The 23,715-nt window shown below is 37.0% G+C and overlaps 1 protein-coding gene across 1 annotated transcript in view; it reads left to right on the forward strand.

Annotated features, from left to right (window-relative positions):
* The window catches only part of LOC136384626 (uncharacterized), a 39,845-nt gene extending 16,742 nt beyond the window's left edge, over window positions 1-23,103 (forward strand). Inside the window, exons 3-12 of the mRNA XM_066355015.1 lie at window positions 6,522-6,653; window positions 8,633-8,756; window positions 14,555-14,615; window positions 14,694-14,740; window positions 15,474-15,549; window positions 16,672-16,773; window positions 19,110-20,057; window positions 20,876-20,914; window positions 22,554-22,699; window positions 22,778-23,103. Coding sequence (XP_066211112.1) covers window positions 6,522-6,653; window positions 8,633-8,756; window positions 14,555-14,615; window positions 14,694-14,740; window positions 15,474-15,549; window positions 16,672-16,773; window positions 19,110-20,057; window positions 20,876-20,914; window positions 22,554-22,699; window positions 22,778-22,848 — 1,746 coding nt within the window. The 3' untranslated portion in view covers window positions 22,849-23,103. The remainder of the gene's footprint in view (window positions 1-6,521; window positions 6,654-8,632; window positions 8,757-14,554; window positions 14,616-14,693; window positions 14,741-15,473; window positions 15,550-16,671; window positions 16,774-19,109; window positions 20,058-20,875; window positions 20,915-22,553; window positions 22,700-22,777) is intronic.
* Window positions 23,104-23,715: the final 612 nt, after the last annotated feature.

The raw sequence follows: 23,715 nt of genomic DNA on the forward strand, positions 1-23,715 counted from the left end.
CAAATTCAATTATATTTTAAATAGTTAAACTTATTTCATTGAAAAGAGATTTAATAAGATTAAATACTCTTTAAAATTATCTTAATCCTGGTGTTATTTTGTTTTTTTATGTTATGATCTCTGTTTACGAGTTATAATCCAAAAGATGGATAACTTTTTAGTACCTACTGCCCCAAAAGAAGATCAGCAATCTTTTACTGATTTGTCAAATCCTTTGTAAAGAATGTCCAAAAAATGAAAAGATACCTGAAACCCATGCCGTATTTTATATGGCCTCAAAATTATGATAGCGTTAGTTTCTCTAACTTTCTCTGATGTTGGGAAAATATGAGCACACAGTTCAAAATCTTTTATACTTGCCTCCTGATTTAACTCAGATCTTTTTCAGTTGTGTTTAAGTTACTTTTTTATATATTAGATATAATTCACATACCATAAAATTCACCCTTTTTAGGTATGAGTGGTTTCTGGTATATTCATAGAGTTGTGTGATAGTTGCCACTAATTCCAGCTCATTTTTACTACCTCAAAAAGAAACCCTATACCTATTAGCAGTCATTCCGTATTTTCTTCTCTCCCTTACCTTTAGCAACCACTAATCTATTTTCTGTCCATAGTCACCTGTTTTGGACATTTCATTTGACTGGAATCATGCATTATGTGGTCTTTTTGTGACTAGCTACTACTCTTCCTTAGCATGTTTTAAAGGTTCCTCATGTTGTTCCATGTACTAGTAGTTTCAATTCTTTTTATTGCCAACTTGAATTAATTTTTTTTTTTTTTTAGTGAGAAGAGAGGAAATAGTGAGATAGACTCCCACATGCGCCCCAACTGCGATCCACCCAGCAACTTTGTCTTGGGCCAATGCTCGAATCAACCAAGCTATTTTTAGCACCTCAGGCCAACCCATTGGTATGGGACCAACTGAGCCATCCTCAGCATACCTGGTGCTGATACTCGAACCAGTCGAGCCACCAGCTGTTGGAGTGGAAGAGAGAGAGAGAGAGAGAGAGAAGGGGGAGAAGGAGGGGGAGAGAAGCAGATGATCACTTCTCTTGTATGCCTTGACCAGTAATCAAACCCGGGATGTTCATACGCTGGGCCAATGCTCTATCCACTGAGCCAACCAGCCAGGACCTGAATTAATTTTTAAAACATATTTGGCTTTATAGTATATTATGCTAACTGAAGTTTTTTTTTTATTAATCATTATTTAAAAATCAAACCTATTTTACCATTAGCACATACCATTAAGAGAAATAATAGCAGTTTAGGAGGATGCTGGTAAGTTTATAGACACCAGAATTATAGATTTACTTCCATTTAATCCATATATAACATTTGACATTTTTTTAAAAATCTGTATTCTTTGTTTAATAAACATGGAAACTTATTTCTGGGAGAAAAATGACTTTACTCAAATGAGGTAGCTTGGTACCATGAACTGTTTAAAGATGGAAATCTCTGGGTTAAAATATTGACTGCCATTTACACTGTGATGTTGGACAAGTAATTTAGTATTTCAAAGCCTCAGTTCTGAGATCTCTTAATTCTAATCTTGTGGTTATATTGTAAGAGTCTTGTATTAATTCTGATTATTATTTGATTGAAAAAATCTTGCCAGATTATTTTAGTGAGAACTCAATTACAAAATTATTTTTTATTCATGGTAAATATTTTACTTCAAACTGAATTTGATGCACAAAAATTCCAGTAGACCAAAGCAGGATAGTTCCTTCTCGAAATGTTCTGAGTCTTCTGTGACAAGGAGTTACATTCCTCCACCTTCCAGCCTGAACAGGTGTATCATGTGTGACCTGTGGGCAGTTAGGCAGTCATGTCAGGTCAGATGCACTGAGTTAGATCAGTGTATCTCATTTCATGACACTAGCTTCCATTTCTCCAGTTCAGTGTAAGAATATACTTAACTACTGTTTATTTATAAGTTAATGTGCTTGTATTAAGCATTTATGGATTATTCTATTTAATCTTCATAACAGTCCTATAATGTAAGTACTTTTTTACAAAAGATGACACTGAAGCTTAAAGAGGAAAGTAACTTGTTCAAATCACATAGCCGTAGTGACAGAACTGGGACTCAAGTCTAGGGTGGTTTGATGATTTCTAAGCCTCTGATCTTAACTGCAAAGACCTTTGCTGTTGTACCAACAGTATGCATTCTGTAACTTCCCTTTTGTGAATGTATTGTGCTTTAACTATAATATTTCAGATTCTAAATTGTATAAGTGGTCTTAGTTTGGGTTCCCCCAGAAGCAGACCCAAGTGGTTTATTAGGGAGGTGATCCCAGGAAGCACCAGTAAGGGATTGGGGATGTGAAACAGGAAAGCAAAGGGAGCCAGTAAAGGGTGTGTTACCTCAGGTAACTAGGCATGCTCAGTCTCTAGGGAACTCAGGCTAGACTACACCTCAGAGTCTTCTAACTTAAGGTTCGAGGAATATAGGGTAATTATCCTCAGACTGCCCTTCAGCTTTGACTGAGGGCTTTTCTTGTGGGCTTTAAAACTTCTACGTACATATATGCTATTCTGTGCACACACACCAGAGGAAGCCCTCAGGTAGATAGTCACAGGTGCTTTCAGAAAGATACTGCAGCATGCCCTGGACCAGGGGTCCCCAAACTTTTTACACAGGGGGCCAGTTCACTGTCCCTCAGACCATTGGAGGGCCGGACTATAAAAAACAACAACTATGAACAAATCCCTATGCACACTGCACATATCTTATTTTAAAGTAAAAAAACAAAACGGGAACAAATACAATATTTAAAATAAAGAACAAGTAAATTTAAATCAACAAACTAACCAGTATTTCAATGGGAACTATGCTCCTCTCACTGACCACCAATGAAAGAGGTGCCCCTTCCGGAAGTGTGGCGGGGGCCGGATAAATAGCCTCAGGGGACCTCATGCAGCCTGCGGGCCGTAGTTTGGGGACCCCTGCCCTGGACTGTGCTAAGGTATAACGAACCAGTACTGACAGGGACAGCTACAGCAACAGGACCCAAGACTTGACCTATTTCTGAGCATAACTCAGGAAACTGTTAAGTTTTCTATAAATGGTACATGCCTTCACCTAAGGTCACATTAATAGGCATCAGAACAGTACTACTTCCTGTTCTTCAGGTCCTTGTAAGCACTGGACATGGGGGAAATAGGAGAGATGATTTGGTTGATATATAGGATTTTTTTTCTCTTCCTTTGGAGATAGTTCAAATTGTAAACCAGTTAGTATGGTTAAGTCTATGAGGAAAGTATTCCCAACTAACTTGTTTCATAGGGTAGAACAGGGGTCTCAAACTCGCGGCCCGCGGGCCGCATGCGGCCCGCCGAACAATTTTGTGCGGCCCGCAGACTAATCCACGAAGTTCAAAATATTTTGGATAAAATTAAGTAAGCCTAGGGGCCTACTTGTATTTTTCATTTCTCTAGCATCCTAGCTAGATATCAGCTTAGTTAACAGCATTTGTGATGCGAACTACAGTTTCTGGCCTTTTTGTGACACTGAGTAAACTGCATGTACGATTGTGCTTGTTGTACTGATTTTTTTTTTGTTTTCAACTGCAGTGAGAAAAGTGTTGCGTAACAGTTGCCTTTTGTAGACCTAGTGCGGCCCGCCGAATGGCTGTGATCTTGCTCTGCGGCCCACATGCTGAGTTGAGTTTGAGTCCCCTGGGGTAGAGGCAGGGAGGAAGATACTACAAAAACAGATGTAAGTAAGAATATTCTCAAATATACTGCTCACAAAAATTAGGGGATATTTCAAAATGAATATGAAGCTATAAAATATCCCCTAATTTTTGTGAGCAGTTTAATATACAGGGATTAGCAAATATACATCTACAGTTTTAGTATATAAAAGTCTATTCCTTTTATTATTATTTACTAATTATTATTTATTAGTAGTAAACTGTAAACCTACTTTTCCCACTCCTGTATATTCGACTTGCAGTAATTTGTGAGTGAAATATCTGCTTCATATATGTATATGTAGTTACATTTGTTTGTAACTAGTTTAACTTCTGATCTTGTATTTAGTCTTTGAACTAAAGATAGCTCAGTCTTTGGAAGCAGAGTGAGCCTAACGCAGAGAATAAGCCTCATTTCATTTTTAATGTCTTCTCTAAATGTCTCAACTATGAGGGAGGTGGATATGGTATTCTTTGGCTAATTCAGGACTTCAGGATATAATATATATTTAAACTTTTTTTTACGTGAAGGAAATAATATCTTTGTGTAGAAAGTTACACATTAGGATATTTGAAGAAGGAAATTATCTACCTGGATACATAGCTAATTTTAGAGCTAAAATGCAGATAAGGGTAAATCAGTGCAGTAGTTTCCAAATGTTGGTCTTAGAATGAATGCCTTTTCTGGCTGCCTCTGAATCATCTGATGAACTTAAAATGGTTCCCAGACTCCACCTCACAGAGAACTGTTTCAGTAGCTCAGGGTGGGTCTAGAAACTTCTTTTGTTTTTTATATTCAGGTGATTACAGTGGGCCTCTAGGTTTAGGAATCACTGATGAATCCATCTAACTTACTTTAAAGATACATAAACCAGGGCCTAGAGTGTTTTAGTAACTTCTCTAAGGTTATACGGTATTAGGGCATCTCGGACTGTACTCAATTCTTATGGCTCTCCAGAGTTCTCCCACAAGATCACAGCTGCTGCTTCTATTGAAAAGTGGGCAGAACTGTCACAAGATAGCAGACATATTTAAACTTTTTTTACATGAAGGAAATAATATCTTTGTATAAAAAGTTAGATATTAATTAGAACAAATCTGATTTTTCCTATCTGGGAAGAATTTTATTAGAACTAAACTCAAATATTTGTTGAATGAGACACTTTCTGAATTTTTGAAGATGAACATAACCTGAAGTTCTTTAGGGAAGCCCTTTCATAGATTCTAAAGCAAACTGTAGCTAATGTAGAAAGTTTTAATCAGTTTTTCTTTGTTGTAGTTGCAGAACAAGTGCCTTTAGGCCTTGTAACTCTCTGGAGGAGATGTGAATAACATAAGACTTTGCTATGCAGTGTGGTAGCCACTAGTCACATGTGGCTATTGAGCACTTGAAATGTGACTAATCCAAACTGAGATGTGCTATAAGTGTAAAATAAAATACACAGTAGATTTTGAGGGCTTAGTAAAGAAAAAAAATTAAATTCTCATTTTTTAATTAATTTCATGTTGAAATAATATTTTAGATATATTGAGTTAAATGAAATGTTAAAGTTAATTTTAAAATGTATCTTTTTTTAATTTTTTTAAGTTAGAAAAGGGAAGATAGTGAGACAGACTCCCAGATGTACCCTGACCAGGATCCACCCGGCAACCCCTATCTGGGGCCAATGCTTGAGTCAGCCCGAGCTATTTTAGCACTTGAGGCTGACACTGGGACCAACCAAGCTATTCTCAGTGCCCAGGGCCAATGCTTGAACCATCTGAGCTACGGGCTGCGGGTGGGGAAGAGGGAGGGAAGAGGGAGATGGTGGGGGAGAGAAGCAGATTAGTCGCTTTTCTTACGTGCCCTAACCACGAATTGAACCTGTGATCTCCATACACTGTACGCTGGACCAATGCTCTATCCACTGAGCAAACTGACCAGGGCCATAATGTATCTTTTTTTATTTTTATTTTTTTTATTTTTTTTTATTTTTTACAGAGGCAGAGATAGACAGGGACAGACAGACAGGAACTGAGAGAGATGAGAAGCATCAATCATCAGTTTCTCGTTGCGCGTTGCAACTTCTTAGTTGTTCATTGATTGCTTTCTCACATGTGCCTTGACCGTGGGCCTTCAGCAGACCGAGTAACCCCCTGCTGGAGCCAGGGACCTTGGGTCCAAGCTGATGAGCTCTTTGCTCAAGCTGGTGAGCTCGGGGTCTCGAACCTGGGTCCTTCCGCATCCCAGTCCGACGCTCTATCCACTGCGCCACCACCTGGTCAGGCAATGTATCTTTTTTTAATGTAGCTACTGGAAACTTTTAAATTGCATACATGGCTTACATTATATTTCTGTTGGACAGCACTGCTCTAAGAGTTGTAAGCTACCTTATAGAAATACAGTACATATGTTTTATGCATCTGTGCAGATCTGGTACACATGGTGGATCAGGCTTCTGTGCGCATTCTTCATCTCTCAGCTTAGGTGACCCAAGAAACTTTTAAGTGTCTTAGAAAGCTGAACATGCTCCAAGAAAATAACCAGGAATTCACAACTTTTTAAAATTCTTCTAAGGAGATATAATGGCATATTTTTCTATAGCTTCTCAAAACTTCATAAATTGCTGTGTTTACATGTAATCTTTTGTTTTGGATCCTTTGTACAAAATATTTTTATTACTACAAATAATGGTACTACAAATAAGAGAATACTCTTATAACTAGCCCCCCCAAAATCTTTGATAATTGCCTTAGTTTTTCTCTTCCTTGTTTGTTTTATGTTTTTACATTTTATCTTTATTTTATAACCTTATTGTTCATTTTTCATTGTAGACAGTTAATCAGAGACTTACTCCAACCCAGAAGTTTACACCAAAAGACTTGATTAGTGCAACAAAAGCACTACATGTGGAACTTGGATTAATTATCGATTTAACATATACCACAAGATATTATGAAGTTAAGGTAAAGTTACAAATGTACTTTGTTATCATGGATAGGTCTTGAAATAGAAGAGATTTTTTAATACTATGTTTGGAAAGTGAATTGAGATATTCTCTTGGTTATTTTAATATAAATTTCAGATTTTCTCATATATAATCTCTTAGAAATCTAAATTCTTCAGATTATGATTATATAGTATCCTTTTCTAAAATCATGGATTGTACAGAGAAAAAAATGGAATTTTATTATTGATAAGAGAACAAAATAACTAGAAGAAGGAAATGTAGCTGGAAATAGGAAAAGCAAAAAGAGAACAAGGGAACAAAAGAAAAGAGAAAAAAGGTGAAGAAAATAAAAAATGTGAGACTGATATTACTCTATAGCAGTGTTTTTCAAACTTTTTTAAACATCAAAATTGTTTCCATTAACTCTTGCTCTGAAGCCCATTATATAAAGCTGAGGAACGGAGTTGCAGTGGTTCAGTGAGATTAGGATCTACTAGGCCTCATTATCATCCCCACTCCTTCCCTCCCATCCACAATATTAGAGCCAGTCCTCCCTTCCCCGTCTGCACTTGGTCTAGAGAAAAATGGAACTTTGCTATTCAACTGGAGTGGTGCCATCAAAGATGTCATCTCTCATTTTACTCTAATAAGTGACATTTTGTCTTGGGTACCTTGATGTCATATCATATTTCAACATACATAAAACTAAACACCAGCGTTTCTTTACATCCATACCACTCTTTCCCAACACTACAAGTTAACAGTTCTCTTCAACTACCTGTTTCTCCTGAAAGTACCACTATTTAGCCTATCAGATTCAAATCCCTTATTTCATATGTATTCCTGGTACCGTACATCAGGTCAAAGACTAAAACTGATATATTTTCCCTTCTGAAATGTGTCTCAGATTTTCCAAGTCTTGTACCTGATTTTTCAATAGCTAGTCTTTTTTATTCTTCTTTGGCTAGTTGTCCTTAAACTTAATTTTCATGTGAATACCATTTTCTTCCTAAAAAAAAATACCGGTTTTCTCTGCCCACCCCCATTTTTGATGTATCACATATCAACTCCTCTCACGGTCTTTCATGGTCCAGTTAATATGGTCTCTTTTTCATCTTCTCAGCACTTTACAGTATATCATCTCCTCTAATTAGGTACATCTCTGCACTATCTAATGAACATTCTATTTTGTTCTTGTTTCTGCACCTCATATCATTTCATAAACTTGGACTAGTTCTCTCTCCATCCCTGTCCAAAAATCTACCTACTCTTTAAGGTTTAGCATTAACAACCAGTACTGAACTGCTGCACATACTGGATATAGGTTTACAGTTTTGAGCATGTTAGTTTATTATTGTATTAATTAATTGTATTATTTATTTGTATTATAACTGTAAACCTACTTGTGCCCACCCAGTTGTTTTAATCAACATATAACTGTTCAGGGCTGGTAACCTTAATTTTTCCAAATATATTATCTGTTCCTAGGATCTCATCTTAATATATTTACACTCATCACCAACCTTAATATTCTCTGATTGAATATTGTTAATTGGTTAATTGATTTTACTTAAATGATGAAATTATTCCTGACTTTTATTCTTAGAGCCTCCACTGATAGGTTTTCTTGCAGATTTTAGAATCAGTCTGGGAAATAAGAGACTACTTTGAAACAAGCTTACTAAACAAAGCCTAAGCTGACATCTAGAATCCTAACATCAACTTGGTGTTGACACTTTAAGATTGATATTAGATTGTCCCTGTTTTAATCATTTGAATCCTTAACTCATGATTATCATGGGCCCCTAGGAATGGGCTTATTTTATAGACTATTTTGTATAGATTACAAAAGAGTTCTATATAAATTGATCTAAAGTATGCCTACTATATAGTCACTATATACTATTTTAAAAATACTGAATTGTGTGTTATTGAATTGAAGAGTTTTGTTTTAATAACTTATAATTGTTGTATTTTATTTTCCTTTGTGTCTAGGATTTACCTAAAAGTATTCATTATAAAAAACTTTATACTGTTGGACTTGAAGTCCCTGATAATGCTACTATTCTGCAGTTCAAAAAGTGGGTCAGGAAGTTCCTCTGGGAAAATGCAGAAAATGGTAATTAACAATCTTTGACATAATTAAAATGTTTTTACTTAATTGATAAAGATTATTTTAGTAGAAATTATTGTAAACCACTTGAACATGATATACATATTTTGGTCAAATGCTTCAAGTTAAAGGACATTATCAAAGATTCCCCTGCGAGTATAATGTGTACATGCCCCTCACTGTGAAAAACTTGCTCTGGGAGAAAGTGAAGCATACGGAAAGGTACAGTGATTCCCTAAAACATTCCTTAAATGCTGATGCCCTTAGAACAGACACCGATATAACTCAGTATTTTAAAACTGACTTAGAAAAACTTTTCTTGAAACAAAGTAGAGCGTAAAGTAAGGTGTGTCTTAATCTTTTTGGTATACAGTTTGGCTTTATTTAGAAAAGAAAGATAAAACTTAAAGACTTACAAAAACCTTTTAACTCCATGAATCTATTTGGAGGGATCTTTCCTAAATAAATAGAGGTATATGGAAACATGTATGAAATTGGTTAAATTATGGCATGTACATACATACTTGGTATACTAGGCAGATATTAAGAACCAAGTAAAAGAAGAATATTTAGTGATTAGGCAAAATGCTTGTGAGATATTTTTAAATAACAATATCATTACATAATATTATTTATAAATAAAATGTGAACATATCCAAAGGGTAAGCATCACAGTTGTCCTCTTCCATACTTGCTTGTTACAGAACAAATTAGATGGGCCAAATAATTACCCTTACCTGCCTGCATGAATCTCCTGAAATAAGCAATTTTTTTTTTTTAATAAGCGATTTTTTATACCCAGAAATATAAAAAGGACAAGAAACCCTAAGGCCAGGAGACTAAATAGGCAGTACCAGATTCATTTTACCTAGTCTCCTGGTCTTAGGGAAGAGGACTTTTAGGAGACCAGGCCTACTTCTTGGGAAGTGTCTTATTTAAGATGTATTGCTAATGGCTATTTAACTAGCTGTTCAGTAAGAACCTGGGAATTAGAATTGATTTCAGGGTTTTAGGATAATAGGAGTAGTAAAGAAGCCAACCACAGCCACCTTTTTCTGGGCCTAGGGCTTCTAATTTTTATTGTTTCTTTCTCAGCATATCCAAAACAGCTTCATAAGCTTATTTCTTCCTAAGATTAGGCAGAGGGGGATGCTAATTGCTGCTAGTTCAACTATTTATATTAGGGAGACAGTTAATGAATCAGAATGCTATTCCTGCTGTGTTCTGTTGAGCACTTTTTAGCCTATGATACCAAAATGTCTGTGATGTTTTGGATACTAGAATATCGATATGTTCTTAGGTTCTTAATTTTAAAAACAAAGTAGAGAAAAATCTTTTTCCTATATAGGCTAAAAAGATCCCTATTTCATCCCTGTCCCGAAAGTATGTCACCAATAGATCTTTAAGACATATTTTCTAGCCTGACCAGGCAGTGGCGCAGTGGATAGAGCGTCGGACTGGAATGCAGAAGACCCAGGTTCGAGACCCCGAGGTCTCCAGCTTGAGCGCGGGCCTCATCTGGTTTGAGCAAGAGCCCACCAGCTTGAACCCAAGGTCGCTGGCTCCAGCAAGGGGTTGCTCGGTCTGCTGACGGCCCGCGGTCAAGGCACATGTGAGAAAGCAATCAATGAACAACTAAGGTGTTACAATGCGCAATGAAAAACTAATGATTGATGCTTCTCATCTCTCTCTGTTCCTGTCTGTCTGTCCCTGTCTATCCCTCTCTCTGACTCACTCTCTGTCTCTAAAAAAATAAATAAAAGAAAAGAAAAATAATCTATTTTTTAAAAAAAAGACATATTTTCTAAACACCAATGGAAATACTCAAGCCTGGCTTAATCAACAGTCTCTTGTATGTTAAAGAAAGTATTTCCAGCCATGGCTGGAAATTAATACCGTTGGCTCAATGGTAGAGCATCAGCCCAGCATGTGTATGTCCCAGTCAATTCCTGGTCAGGGCGAAGTGACCATCTGCGTCTACACCTCTCTCCCTCCCCCCTTCTCTCTCTCTCTTTCTCTCCCCCACCCTCTCTCCCTGCCCCCCTCTCTCCCAACCCCTCCCTCTCCCTCTCCCCTCCCTCCCTCCTGCAGCCATGACTTGATTGGTTCAAGTACATTGGCCCCAGGCACTGAGGATGTCTTCATGGAGCCTCCACCTCAGTGTTAAAAATATAACTCATTTGTGAGCATTGCCCCAGATGGGCAGAGCATCAGCCCCAGACAGGGGTTGCTGGGTGGATCCCGGTCAGGGCACATGAGAGTCTGTCTCTATCTCCCCTCCTCTCATTTGGAAAAGAAGGAAATCTATATATTGTATATATATATATATATATTTCCACAGTATGGATGGGTGCCACCATGGATTGATAGGTAAGTGTTTCAGCTAGGTTCTCGATGCTGTTTAGTAATCATAATCCTCTCCCTGTCCCTGGTAAGCTCACTCATCTGCTTCCAGATCTTGCCTCTACACCACATTTTCCTCACTCAGCAGCAACACAGCTTACCACTTCTCATTGAAAATAGAGAACATCAGGTATGACGTCCTTCCCTCATTTAACTGTATCCATATTTTCATGGATACAGTTCCTTCCCTTTGCTTTCCTAAGAAAAGCAAACAGATCCTCTACCTCTACTGAATATTCTCTCTAATCCTGTCTTGTACAGGACCTTTTTTCCATTCATTCTCACTTCTATTATATCAACAAGTAAACATGCATATAGGCCTTTCCTATTTTAAATAATACCCTCTTCATCTTGCAACCTTATTTACTGCTTTTACTGTTTCCTTCCTTTCCTGGTTATGCTTTTAAAAGAGTTGTCTCCATTCATTGTTTCCATTTCTTCCACTCCCATTCACTGAAGAAATTCTTAATTCATCACCTACAATCTGATTTCTACAATCCTCTAATTGTAGTTCAGTTAGAATCTTGCAGAAATTCAAAGAATAGTTTTCCATTCCTATTGAATGAATCTTGATAAGCTTAACCTCTCTTGTTCAATCCTTAAAATTCTGCTCTTGGCTTCTATGATATTTTCCTCATTTTTCTTCTACCTGTAAAGATGTTTTTCAGTTTTCTAGCTCTTATTTTTTGTTTGTTCTGTTCAAATTCTTGCTAGCTTCTAGTTCAGCAGTTCTCAACCTGTGGGTCGCGACCCCCACCGGGGGTTGAGAACCACTGTTCTAGTTCTTAAGATTCTGTCCTACTTTCGGCAACTGCAAAGCTGGAGAGATCCCAGTGTGGCCAAGGAATCAGATCTCATTGTCCTCCCAACCGTTGGACCCTTTCTGTAAGCTGCTCAATAAAATGTTTCAATTAAAAAAAAATAGATTTGTCTTAAGCCTTCTTTTACTCAGTTCACTTTATCTCATCTTTTCTGTGGCTTCAACTTTAGTCTCCGAAATCTTTAACTCTAGCACAATCCTTTTTCCTGAGTTACAGCAGTGTTCACAAACATCTAGTATCTTCACCAAAGAGTTCATCTGGCATTAATAAACTGTCAAAAGCTGGACTCAATCTTCTCCTGCCCCTACCTCCCAGATATACTCTCATTCTCTCTGTTCTGGGTTATTATGATTATTATAATGGTGTCTGAGGTTGATTTCTTACCTCTCCTCCCACCAATCATTCCTCCAAACTTCTATGAAATTATATTTCTAAAATGCACATTTTATCAGGTCATTCCCTTGTTTAAAATCCTTCCATGGCATCCCATCTAATAAGCACAAAATTCCTTAAGGTGACATAGGATGCTTCGTGGCCTGATTCTTGACTTCCTTTCTGAAAATCTTATAAGTCTGTTTCACATGTATCTCACATGTCTGTTTCCCACCCGTTACACTCCTTGCCTTTACACACATCGTTCTGTTACTGAAATGTTTTCTCATCTTGTTCATTTGGTGAACTCCATCATATTTCTCAAGATTATCTGAATGTCTTATGTACTCCTATAACATCTCTCTTGCATCTAAACATGTCTAGAAGACTGTTTATTTGTGTGTCTTCCCCTAGTAGACTCTGAACTTAGATGCTAGCTAGATTCATTTGGAATGACCTCAGCTATCATTGCTGAAATAGAAACCTCCCCCCTAATTTTTTTCTATTATAAAACCATATAGAGGCCCTGGCCCCTTAACTCGGTTGGAGCATTGTCCCGTAATGCCAAGGTTGCAGGTTCTATCCCTGGTCAGGGCACATATAAGAAAACAACCAGTGAATGCGCAATTAAGTGCAATAACAAATGAATACTTCACTCTCCCCTCTCACACACACCTCTCTCTCTCTCTGTTTGTCTCTATCTCTTTTTCCCTCTCTCTCTTTCTCCCTCCCTCTCTTGTTTTCCCCTTCCCTCTTTCTCTCTCTGTTTCTCGAATCAATCTTTTTTTCTTAAATTCATATAGAGCTACCCGGGAAAAATATGTACGTATCAGAAAAAAAGTTTCTAAGTCTGATAGAGGTCATTCTACATATAAAAAGATCATCAATTCTGCAATTTTCTACAAAAATAAATTTTATTCTGTTCAAACCACAAAATTAGTAATGGAAACAGGTCTCTAAAATCTTAGTATAAACCATTCTAAGTATGTTCACACAGAAATGAATGGTATTTGAAAGTAATTTAAAGACCTGGAAATATGTGTTTGAACTTTGTTAGTTGAGAGCAGACAGTAAACAGATGCTTCCTGAATCTTCGTACATGGTCCTGTAGAGAGGTGGCAAATCAACTCTTGTAAGAGTTCTGGGAGGAAGATAGGAAAGGTAAATATAGGTGAAGGGAAATAAATCTAGAGTGGAAATCTTACAAATTTTCTCAGAAACAATAAGCAGGAGATGAATATGCCACTCAAAACCCATCTTCTCTAGGGAAGTATTCAAATTCTAACCTTGTAGGTAGTGATACTCTTTAAGATAAGTAACCTTGGACATGAATAAATTCCTGGCCCATCTATATATAAAGGTCAGTATATTCACCTTTTAATTCTTCAACTGTGATAACAGATGTGTGCCTAAAAGGAGAGATGGTGTCATAGATATTTCTAGTCACCAGAAAGTATTAGTACATTTTACTGAATGCAAAGGCAATTAAGATCTAAGAAATTAGTTTTAAATATTTCTTTCTGGATAATGTTTGAAGCATGTTTTTCATAGACATAATATAAACTTTGTGTTTCATTTGTCTAACTTAAAAAATTTATCTTTAATATTATTGGTAAACCCAGCAAGCCTGTTTCTTTCCTGAATCTTTGATAGTGCTCCTTTTTTGTAATTTTTTATTTTTGTATTTTTCTGAAGTGAGAAGCAGGGAGGCAGGGCAGAGAGACAGACTCCCGCATGTGCCTGAGTGGGATCCCCCTGGCAAGTCCAGTAGGGGGTGATGCACTGCCCATCTGGAGCATTGCTCTCTTGAGACCAGAGTCATTCTAGCACCTGAGGTGGAGACCATGGAGCCATCCTCAGTGCCCGGGCCAACTTTGTTCCAATGGAGCCTTGGCTGTGGAGGGGAAGAGAGAGAGAGACAGAAAGGAGAGGTGGAAGGGTGGAGAAGCAGATGGATGCTCTGTGCGCCCTGGCCGGGAATCGAACCCAGGACTTCCACACACTGGGCTGATGCTCTCCACTGAGCCAGCCAGCCAAGGCCTTTAATAGTGTTCCTTTGACTTATTGCATTCAAATATAATGACTAAGAATTTTATTAGCAGTAGATATTTTTACTGCAAATTATTAAAATTATGTATAAAATATATTTTTATTGTACTATTCTTAATTACTTTTTTATACTCTTTAATATTTCTTTACATTTTATAGATAAACTCATTGGAGTTCATTGTACTAATGGAATTAACAGAACAGGATACCTTATATGTAGGTAAGAATAATGTAAGTGGTTGAAGAAAATTTTAAAAGCCTTACCTATCTGTAAAATTGAAATGATATTTTTATTTAGGTACCTTATTGATGTTGAAGGCTGGGATCCAGATACAGCAATTCAAGGTATTTTTACAAAAGTCAGCTAAAACCAAGGGCAAATATTTCTTTTTTTTTTTTTTTTTTTTTTTTTGTATTTTTCGGAAGCTGGAAACGGGGAGAGACAGTCAGACTCCCGCATGCGCCCGACCGGGATCCACCCGGCACGCCCACTAGGGGCGAGGCTCTGCCCCTCCGGGGCGTCGCTCTGCTGCGACCAGAGCCACTCTAGCGCCTGGGGCAGAGACCAAGGAGCCATCCCCAGTGCCTGGGCCATCTTTGCTCCAATGGAGCCTTGGCTGCGGGAGGGGAAGAGAAAGACAGAGAGGAGGGGGGGGGGTGGAGAAGCAAATGGGCGCTTCTCCTATGTGCCCTGGCCGGGAATCGAACCCGGGTCCCCCGCACGCCAGGCCGATGCTCTACCGCTGAGCCAACCGGCCAGGGCAAGGGCAAATATTTCAAAACTGTCTAGTACCATTTTTTTATTTGTTTTTTTGCTTTTCTTTTAGTACTGTCTCAATACATTTTAACTAGATTTTGATTATAGCTATTTGCTAAGAAAAAACTTTAAAAGATAAGGTAATAATGTTTTTCTATTAAATATTTCTATGTAAATTTTTAGAATCTCATTTACACTGTCATAATAAATTAGTTTATTACATAATCTGCTAGTTGGTTAGAGAAATCTGAGGATCTTGTCACATAATTTATCTTATTAATTTTATTTGATCAATGTTAATCCTTCATTGATTATTTTTAGTCTTTGGTGAGGCCCGTGGACATCAAATAGATGGATGTGTGTACTTAAAGGATCTCAAAACTCAACCTGTGAGAAGGTAAATTTTAAACCCTATTGTGAGTTCTGCCTTACCCAAGGATCTTATTCCATTAGTAAAATTTCTCTTTCCCACCTCTTTTTTTTTTTTTTTTTAAGTGAGAGGTGGGAGATAAAGAGACAGACTCCCGTATCCACCCTGAGTGGGATCTAGCAGGCTACCCCCCGTCTGAGCTAATGCTCAAATCAGCTGAGCTATCCTCAGCACCTGGGGCAAACGCTCGAACCAGGCGAGCCAGTGGCTCCAAGAAGGGAAGAGAGAGAAGTGGGAGAGGAAGGGTAAGAGAAGCAGATGATCGCTTCTCCTGTGCCCTGACTGGAGATCAAACCCAGGATGCCTGCTGCATGCCAGGCTGACACTCTATGCAGAGCCGACTGGCCAGGGCCAAAATTTCTCTTAAATTAAAACCTTTGTTTTAACCTTTTCTCATAGTGCCTGTTCTTTTTTTTTTTTTTTTTTTTTTTGTATTTTTCCAAAGCTGGAAACGGGGAGGTAGTCAGACAGACTCCTGCATGCGCCCGACCGGGATCCACCTGGCATGCCCACCAGGGGGCGATGCTCTGCCCATCTTGGGGCATCACTCTACCGCAGTCAGAGCCATTTTAGCACCTGAGGCAAAAGCCACAGAGCCGTCCTCAGCGCCCGGGCCAACTTTGCTCCAGGGAGCTTTGGCTGCGGGAGGGGAAGAGAGAGACAGAGAAGAAGGAGAGGGGGAGGGGTGGAGAAGCAGATGGGCGCCTCTCCTGTGTGCCCTGGCCAGGAATCGAACCCAGGACTCTTGCACGCCAGGCCGACGCTCTACCACTGAGCCAACCGGCCAGGGCCCATAGTGCCTATTCTTTAAGCCTTAATTTTTATGATCTGATAGCCATAGAGATAATTTTTATATCCTAACAATTGAAAATCCTCTTGAATTTTACTTGATTGGTGACCTTTAACCTTATGGTTCCTAAGCTTTATTCTTTCTACCAAAACGAAATGGCAAAATATCCATAGATTTTTCAAAGATGGATATAGTGTGCTTTTTCTTTCTTTTCATTTTGTGCTTAATTTATGTTTCTGAAAGCCTATGACCCAGTTTCTGATTGAATTTAAAATTTATTTTTGATATTTTCCCTCTAGCAATCTTGGAATGGATGTCTGGGATTCTGATGAAGATGCAGATCCCCCATCCAGTTCTCTGGAAGAAACCAGGGAGTGGCTCCCAACTGAAGACTTTTATGGGTAAAAGTAACAAGATTTTAGATGAATATGTTATGAAAGTTAAAACACATATTCCTTAATGATGGTATAGTAGGGGAATACACCTCAGAATTTAGAATCAAGAAATGTGCTTCAAATTTTAGTTCTGCCACTTATAAATTATATGTAACCTAGAGCAAATGCATAACTTTTTCAGCTCACTGTTGTTTAATTTGTAACATAAAGCAGTTGAACTGGTCAGTAAGCTTTTCTTATGCTGTATTCTAAGGACATATGAAACTGGTATTTCATGAGATACTAGTTTTACAGGACTAAAGAGTTTTTTTAATTTTTTTAATCAAGTAAGTATTGGAAAAGCAAACTACTATCACCATGAACATCAGCTTATTAAAAGCCCTTAGAATTCCTAAAGTTGAAATTTATTCAGTTTTGTTTAATTCATCATTTTCCCAACTTGGGCTCAGAATTCTTCATTTTACCCCACAGAATGAGTATTAACATAATATGGGGTATTAATGTTCTCCAAACTATTTGGCAAACATTGAAGTAGATAATCTCTCTGATCCCTTCAAAATCTAAGATGCTGTGATTCTAAGTAATAATTTGTGTTTATTCTACCAGTATATCTGAAACTGAATCAAGGCTATAAAATGGTACGAGAATTTCTTCTATGACTTACACACAGACATGCTCACACATACATATACAGATGTATAGTATATACATATACTAGAACTTTTCCTATAACTTACACGCATGTATGTATGTATATATCTTTATAAATTGATAAAGAATTTTAAAATTATCTTGAAGCCTTTATTCTGTCTTTAAAAAAGTTTTGCACTCTCTCAGCATTTTTCTCTATAAATTAATCTCAAAATACACAATATGTTTTAAATCACAAAGAATAATTAGTATTTTTTATTTTTCCTTAAAAATTCTTATATAACTATTATTTCCAGTAAACTGAGATTATCTACTGTGAACTGATTTAATACAAGTTAGAATAGATGTTTTAGGACTGTTCTTCCACTATGTTGTCCTTCCAGCCTCAATTCTTACCTAAAAACATGCAGCATTTTGCCACCCGTTCCAGTTTTTCTCTTCTCCTGGACAAGGAATGCTTCAGCAGCACCAGGCACTGGGTTAGGCAGTGGCTAGCATCACGAGATGTGGATAAAATAGAATATATGAGGGTGTAAGAGCTCCTCAGCTCCCCATAGCATTTCATGTGTGCCTTAACACAGTCTCTCCCTCACAAAGTCTGCACTTCCGTGCTAAGGAAGCATTTATCTTCAAAATGTAAAATAACTACTATGTTCCTGTTTCTTATGAGTAAATTCTTTGTGAATATCTTAGAAGTTCGTGCCAGAAACTGATGTTTTGTTTTTCAGACAATATTGGAGCAGGGGTATAATTTTTGTTTAGGTTGGGTTTTTTGTTTGCTTTTATGAAACTTTCCTTTTTTTTTTGTTGTTATTGATGGGGGAAGCAAAGGTCTAACTTTGTGGTCAATTATAATATCCTGTTTTGTTGTTTTTTTAGATTACAGTTTGCAGTCACGAGTTTCAGGTACGCAGCATAGTGGTTAGACAATCATATGCTCTACAGAGTGTTCTCCCTTCTTATCCTGGGCTTTTAATAGTTATCTTTTTTATTCCAAATGTGATCTGTTCTTTTTAACTCTGTTTCAAGTTGGTTTATTTTTGTGTTATAAAAGTTTGGCTGTTCCTTATAAAATAAAAATGGATTTAACATATGACCCAGCAGTTGCACTCTTGGACATTTATCCCCAAGAAATGAAAACTTTGATTCACACAAAAACCTGACATGAGTGCTCATAATAGTAAAAAACTGGAAACAACACAAATGTAATATTTCTATGAAGTACATATTTTACACTATAACCTCTATTATTATTAGGAGTGTTGATCTAAAAATCAACATTTTAAAAATTATTTTTTCTGATTTGAAGTTAGTAATCCAGCATGTCATTAGCCATCTTTGTAAGATTACTTCTTTAACTCATCAGATAAACTGTGGCAAAAGTGACCTGATTCTGACACAACTCTTTAAAGGAAAAGATACTGTATAATGTGTTGTTCACCAGTTTTTAGAAAAAAATAATTTTTCTGTTTGCTAGCAACAACTTTTGTTTGGAAATTTATAAGTAGATAGAGGAGAGTGCTTTGGGCTCATTAGCAGATACAAAGGAGAAAATGAATGAGGCACAGACCAATTTAGGGTCATCACAACAAATTTATGTCCTGTTGAATGAAGGATGAATAGCATAGCATTTATCCTTTACCTATTGTTAAAACACTAAGGATTTATAGCGTCTTTCCCTTCCCTCACAGGTATGGGGAAAGGTCAAAGCTTCTTAATGTTCAGCACCCTAGAAATGATGTACAGATAAAGGATTATGGTTATGTCAACAATGGACCTGTCCAAAAGCTTGGGAATTTTTATAAACACCGGTATAGTGACAGCATGCCAGAAGAGAGACTCCTGAGAAGTTGGGAGTTTGGTAACAAAGGACCAGGACCAAGATGTTCATTTTTTGCTAATCACCAGTATTATGATATCTCTGAAGAAGAAATAGATTTTAATAACAAGTTACCTGGAAGAAGGCCAAGACCATTTCATGATCATGAGCCTCACAGTGACTTTAATGAGCCAGGCACTATAGATGATTTTTTTATTAGCACAGTTTATGGGAAAAGAAGACAGTCTGTTCAGAACTATCAGGCCTATAGTGACTTTTGGGAACAATTTCCAGTGAGAGATATTGGTGGTGTTAACAGAAGCCAGGGACAAAAACGACAACCTTTCCATAACCGCTGTGAGTACCAGGACGAGTTACCTGTACAATGTTCTAATTACCTCAGTAGAGGTGGTTTTCAAAAGCAAAAACCTTTCCACCATCACTGTTCTCATGAAGAAATAAATTTGGAAGATTCCGAATATACTGATGAAGTATCAGAGCACACAGTGGTACCTTTACATGATCATCCCAACAATGATTTCCCAGAGAAAATGCCATTGAAAAAACGTGTTTATAGGGGTCTTGGACAAAGGCTACCATCCTTCCCGAAGTTTCAAAACCAAATGCTGTTAAGAAATTTTGATTTCAACAATGTAACTGGACCAAGGCAAATATCTTACTTTGACCTCCCACCTGGTGATCCACAAGAACAGATTCTATTGGAAGATTTCAACTTTGAACAGGAAACCTTACAAAGACCTAAATCTTTCCAGGACCACACACTTCACGATACCATAAATCCTGATTGCTATTTAGATAAGTGAGTCATTTTGGTTTGTACAGTAAGGAATGGTACTTGATTATAATAGAACACTCAGACTTCTTTTAAATTTAGGGTATTTGTATAAGCATTCAAAAATGGTATAAATTATCATCCAGAGCTAAAATTCAGATTTGTTTTTGCATAGATTCAGTTTACAATTAAGGTTTATTTTGATTGCTATGAATTAGAAATTTACCTTTAAGTTATTTCCCATGATTGTTTTAATTCTTGACTGTAAGCTAGAAGTTAAAAAAATCAGAAACACTTTTCACAAAAATACCACTATTTTTAAACAAGGATTAAAAAAAGTTCCTTTTAGTAGGCGTGTTACAAGATTATTTTTTAATACACACAACCCAGTTGTCCTCTTTCTGTCATTCAGTAATTTTTCTCTGTGCCCCTTGGTGGGAGTATCAGGAGAGCATTGATCCCAGTGAAACCCAAGCACAAGGCAAAGAGAAAGGTCAAGTGAAGCATGATGTCCTAAAGGGAAAGAACAGGAAGAAAGGATATAAAAAGGGATAGAAATGGAGAAGACAGGTAAAGAGAGCAGTGAATAAAAAATAAGGCCATAGAACAGAGATGGTTTGAGAAAGGAGATAAAGAATTATGTGAAGAGGAAGTTGTCTGGTGCCTTTTCTCCCAATTTGTTTTCTCCAGTTACATAACATTATGCTACATATACCTGGATAGAAATGAACTCTTTCCTGAACCTAGTATGGGCTATCTTAGTTTTCTTTGGAAGCTATTCTTTTTTTCTCTCACAGCTTTTCTACCAACATCTAATCTCTCGTCCTCACTTTTTCATTTCACAGGAACTTTGGCACTGATGGTTGCAGAAGCAGAAGTCAGAGGTAAATATTGATTTAGCTGTGAAACCAACTTTTTCAACTCTATCCCTAATTGCTGCTATTGACATGTAAATGTGCTAGAAAACAAGTATTTCTTTTTTTTTTTATATTTTTTTTATTTTTAATTTATTCATTTTAGAAAGGAGAGAGAGAGGGAGAGGAGAGAGAGACAGAGAGAGAGAAGGGGGAGGAGCAGGAAGCATCAACTCCCATATGTGCCCTGACCAGGCAAGCCCAGGGTTTCGAACCGGCGACCTCAGCATTTCTAGGTCGACGCTTTATCCACTGCGCCACCACAGGTCAGGCACAAGTATTTCTTGAATTCACATGTTTGTAGCATTTATATATGACCTCAGCAGGTCCTGGCCATAACCTTTTGAAGTGACTGTAACTTCTCCTTTATGGTTTAAGGTTGCACAATTGGTTCATCTGCACCTGGGTTTCCAGTGGCTAACTGTTAAGCCAGAAATTTAAGTTTTATTTCCTTTATAACTTAGCTCTATTCCATGATTGTGAGCGTACATCCTAACCCCAGATCACTGCCTTCCATTGGACAAAAGACAAAGGTGGTCAATAAAAATCTCTCATTTCCTTCAGGACAACTCTATTACTGATGATGGTCTGAGTTAGGAGGAGTAAGTATTCAAAAGAGGAAATGTAAAAGAAAAGGCCTTTTGTCGTTTTCCTTTTTTCCTGTCTTGTCACTCAGTACCAGATGTGTGGGATAAAGGCTACAAATATCCTATGTGAAAGAGTATATAGTTCAGTATAAAAGGATAATATTGACTTACATTAAACTATTTGGTAGAAATTAGGAGGGAGTTTTGTTTTAAATTACTGAGTTTTTCTTCCCTAACTTTTCAGCTACTGTAGAAAGGGTTACAGCGGCTCAAAGGTATTCCAATCAGTTGGAGAGACCTAAAGGAATAATTTAGACCCAAAGAGACCTTGAATTGTGGGGGAGAAAAAAGAAGGTAGATGACAGCCACAGTATTCCTTCTCTTTTAAGTTACTCACAGCTGACAGTCCTGAGAACAGGCCTATTGGCAATTTAGATAAGAAGGGACTAGAGCACACACAGAAAAGTTCTTCCTAGACACTGTTGAATACTTACATTAAAAACCTGCTAGAATTATCTCACAAATGTATATTTTAGTAATGATTTATTGAAAGAGAGGTTTTAGGTTTAAACATAAGAAAAGCAAAAATTACAATTAGGAGGCCATTTGTTAGCTTTCTTCAGCTTCTCAGTGTTAAATATTCTAAGAGATTATAAGTAACATAACCTGTTGATTTATTACTACATCAAAATTATTCAGCTGCTCTCTTTACCTTCATCTGAAAAGGAATAAGCAAGTATAGTGGCTGTGGTTGGTCCTAAACCTCCCTGCAGAATGAACAGGGTCCTATGGGATATATTTTACTTCTTTTTTTGCACAATACCCTCCATAAAGTTTAAATCCTTTTCCATCTGTGATTATAATTATAAACACTTGTTTCTATAAGACTGGTAAAATGACAGTAACTGATAAAGTTCTGTAAAGAGCACATGGACATGTATTCCATTATTCTACTCTTGTTTATATTTGAAATTCTAATAGTAGAAGTTAAAAATAACTTGTTTCTGTTCTATTCCTTATAGACTGATCTGTCCAGAAAATAGTCAGAATATGCAAGCTTCAGATGGCTTTAACTGCAGGAGACAGAGTGGATTCACAGCACAATATTCACAGGGACTTTCATCTCCATGGAAATTCCAAGAAGATGGTTCAGTTGACTGCCAAAGAGGTAAAACTTCAAGAGATATGGAACGGCACAAAAAGTCATATTTTTAAGCTACTAATTACAATTATGCTGTGCCTGTAGGTTGCAGAGCTGAAAAGAAAGAGAACATTATGATTTACCATCAAGAAAAGACTGCAATTGGTGCTGAGTAGTTCACTTTAAAAACTGCCCATGGTTTTCTGTATTTGCCCTTTTTTGTTGTTACTGGGCCAAAAATCATTTCATGATGAAAAAAATAAGTTGTATGTCAAAAGGCAACAAGTGTTATTACAGAATCAGTCATCTATATCTTTTAATGTTTTGTATAAGTATTTATAAATATAAGAAAATTAATAATGTGGAGTATATGTAATTAATTGCTTTTTTAAAACTGGCAATCTATTTGATTTATTGGGGCTCTATTTTTAGTTATATATGCTAATATTGCATTTCTAGTTGCAAACTTTGTAAAAAATAAATAATTTTATATGATTCATTTATTTCTTTACAAATAATTGTGTACATATAGCAGGAACTTGAGCTTCCCACCCACCTGGTTAAAATACAAAATCATGGTGTTTTAAACTTATCAAAACTGAAAGTCACTAGCTCTTTTCATCCCTGGTAGAGTGACAAAAGAAGAAAAATCTATCATAGAAATAATAAGAGAGTGACGTCATGGAAATGGCGCCGTGAGCAGCGCGTCCGACAGATCTCCCCAAAATCACAACAAATTTATCAACTAGAAACAGGAAAATTTATCTTCGGAGCATTACGGAGTTCCACACAAACTGAAAGCAAAAGGACTGTTCACGAGAAAGCCCCCACTCCAGGAAATACTAAAGGGGGTTTTCCAACCAGATTCAAAGAACAAAAGAAAACAACACCACAAGTAACAGCTCCACCAAGAACACAATAAAACCAAACTTAAACTGTGACAACAAAGGAAAAAAAAGGGGGGAGAGAATGGAGATTAACAGTAGCAAAGGACGATGAAGTGCAGAAATACTTATAAGATAGGGTACTACAATGAATATGGT

Source organism: Saccopteryx leptura, chromosome 13 (assembly GCF_036850995.1).
Source record: "Saccopteryx leptura isolate mSacLep1 chromosome 13, mSacLep1_pri_phased_curated, whole genome shotgun sequence".
NCBI lineage: Eukaryota > Metazoa > Chordata > Mammalia > Chiroptera > Emballonuridae > Saccopteryx > Saccopteryx leptura.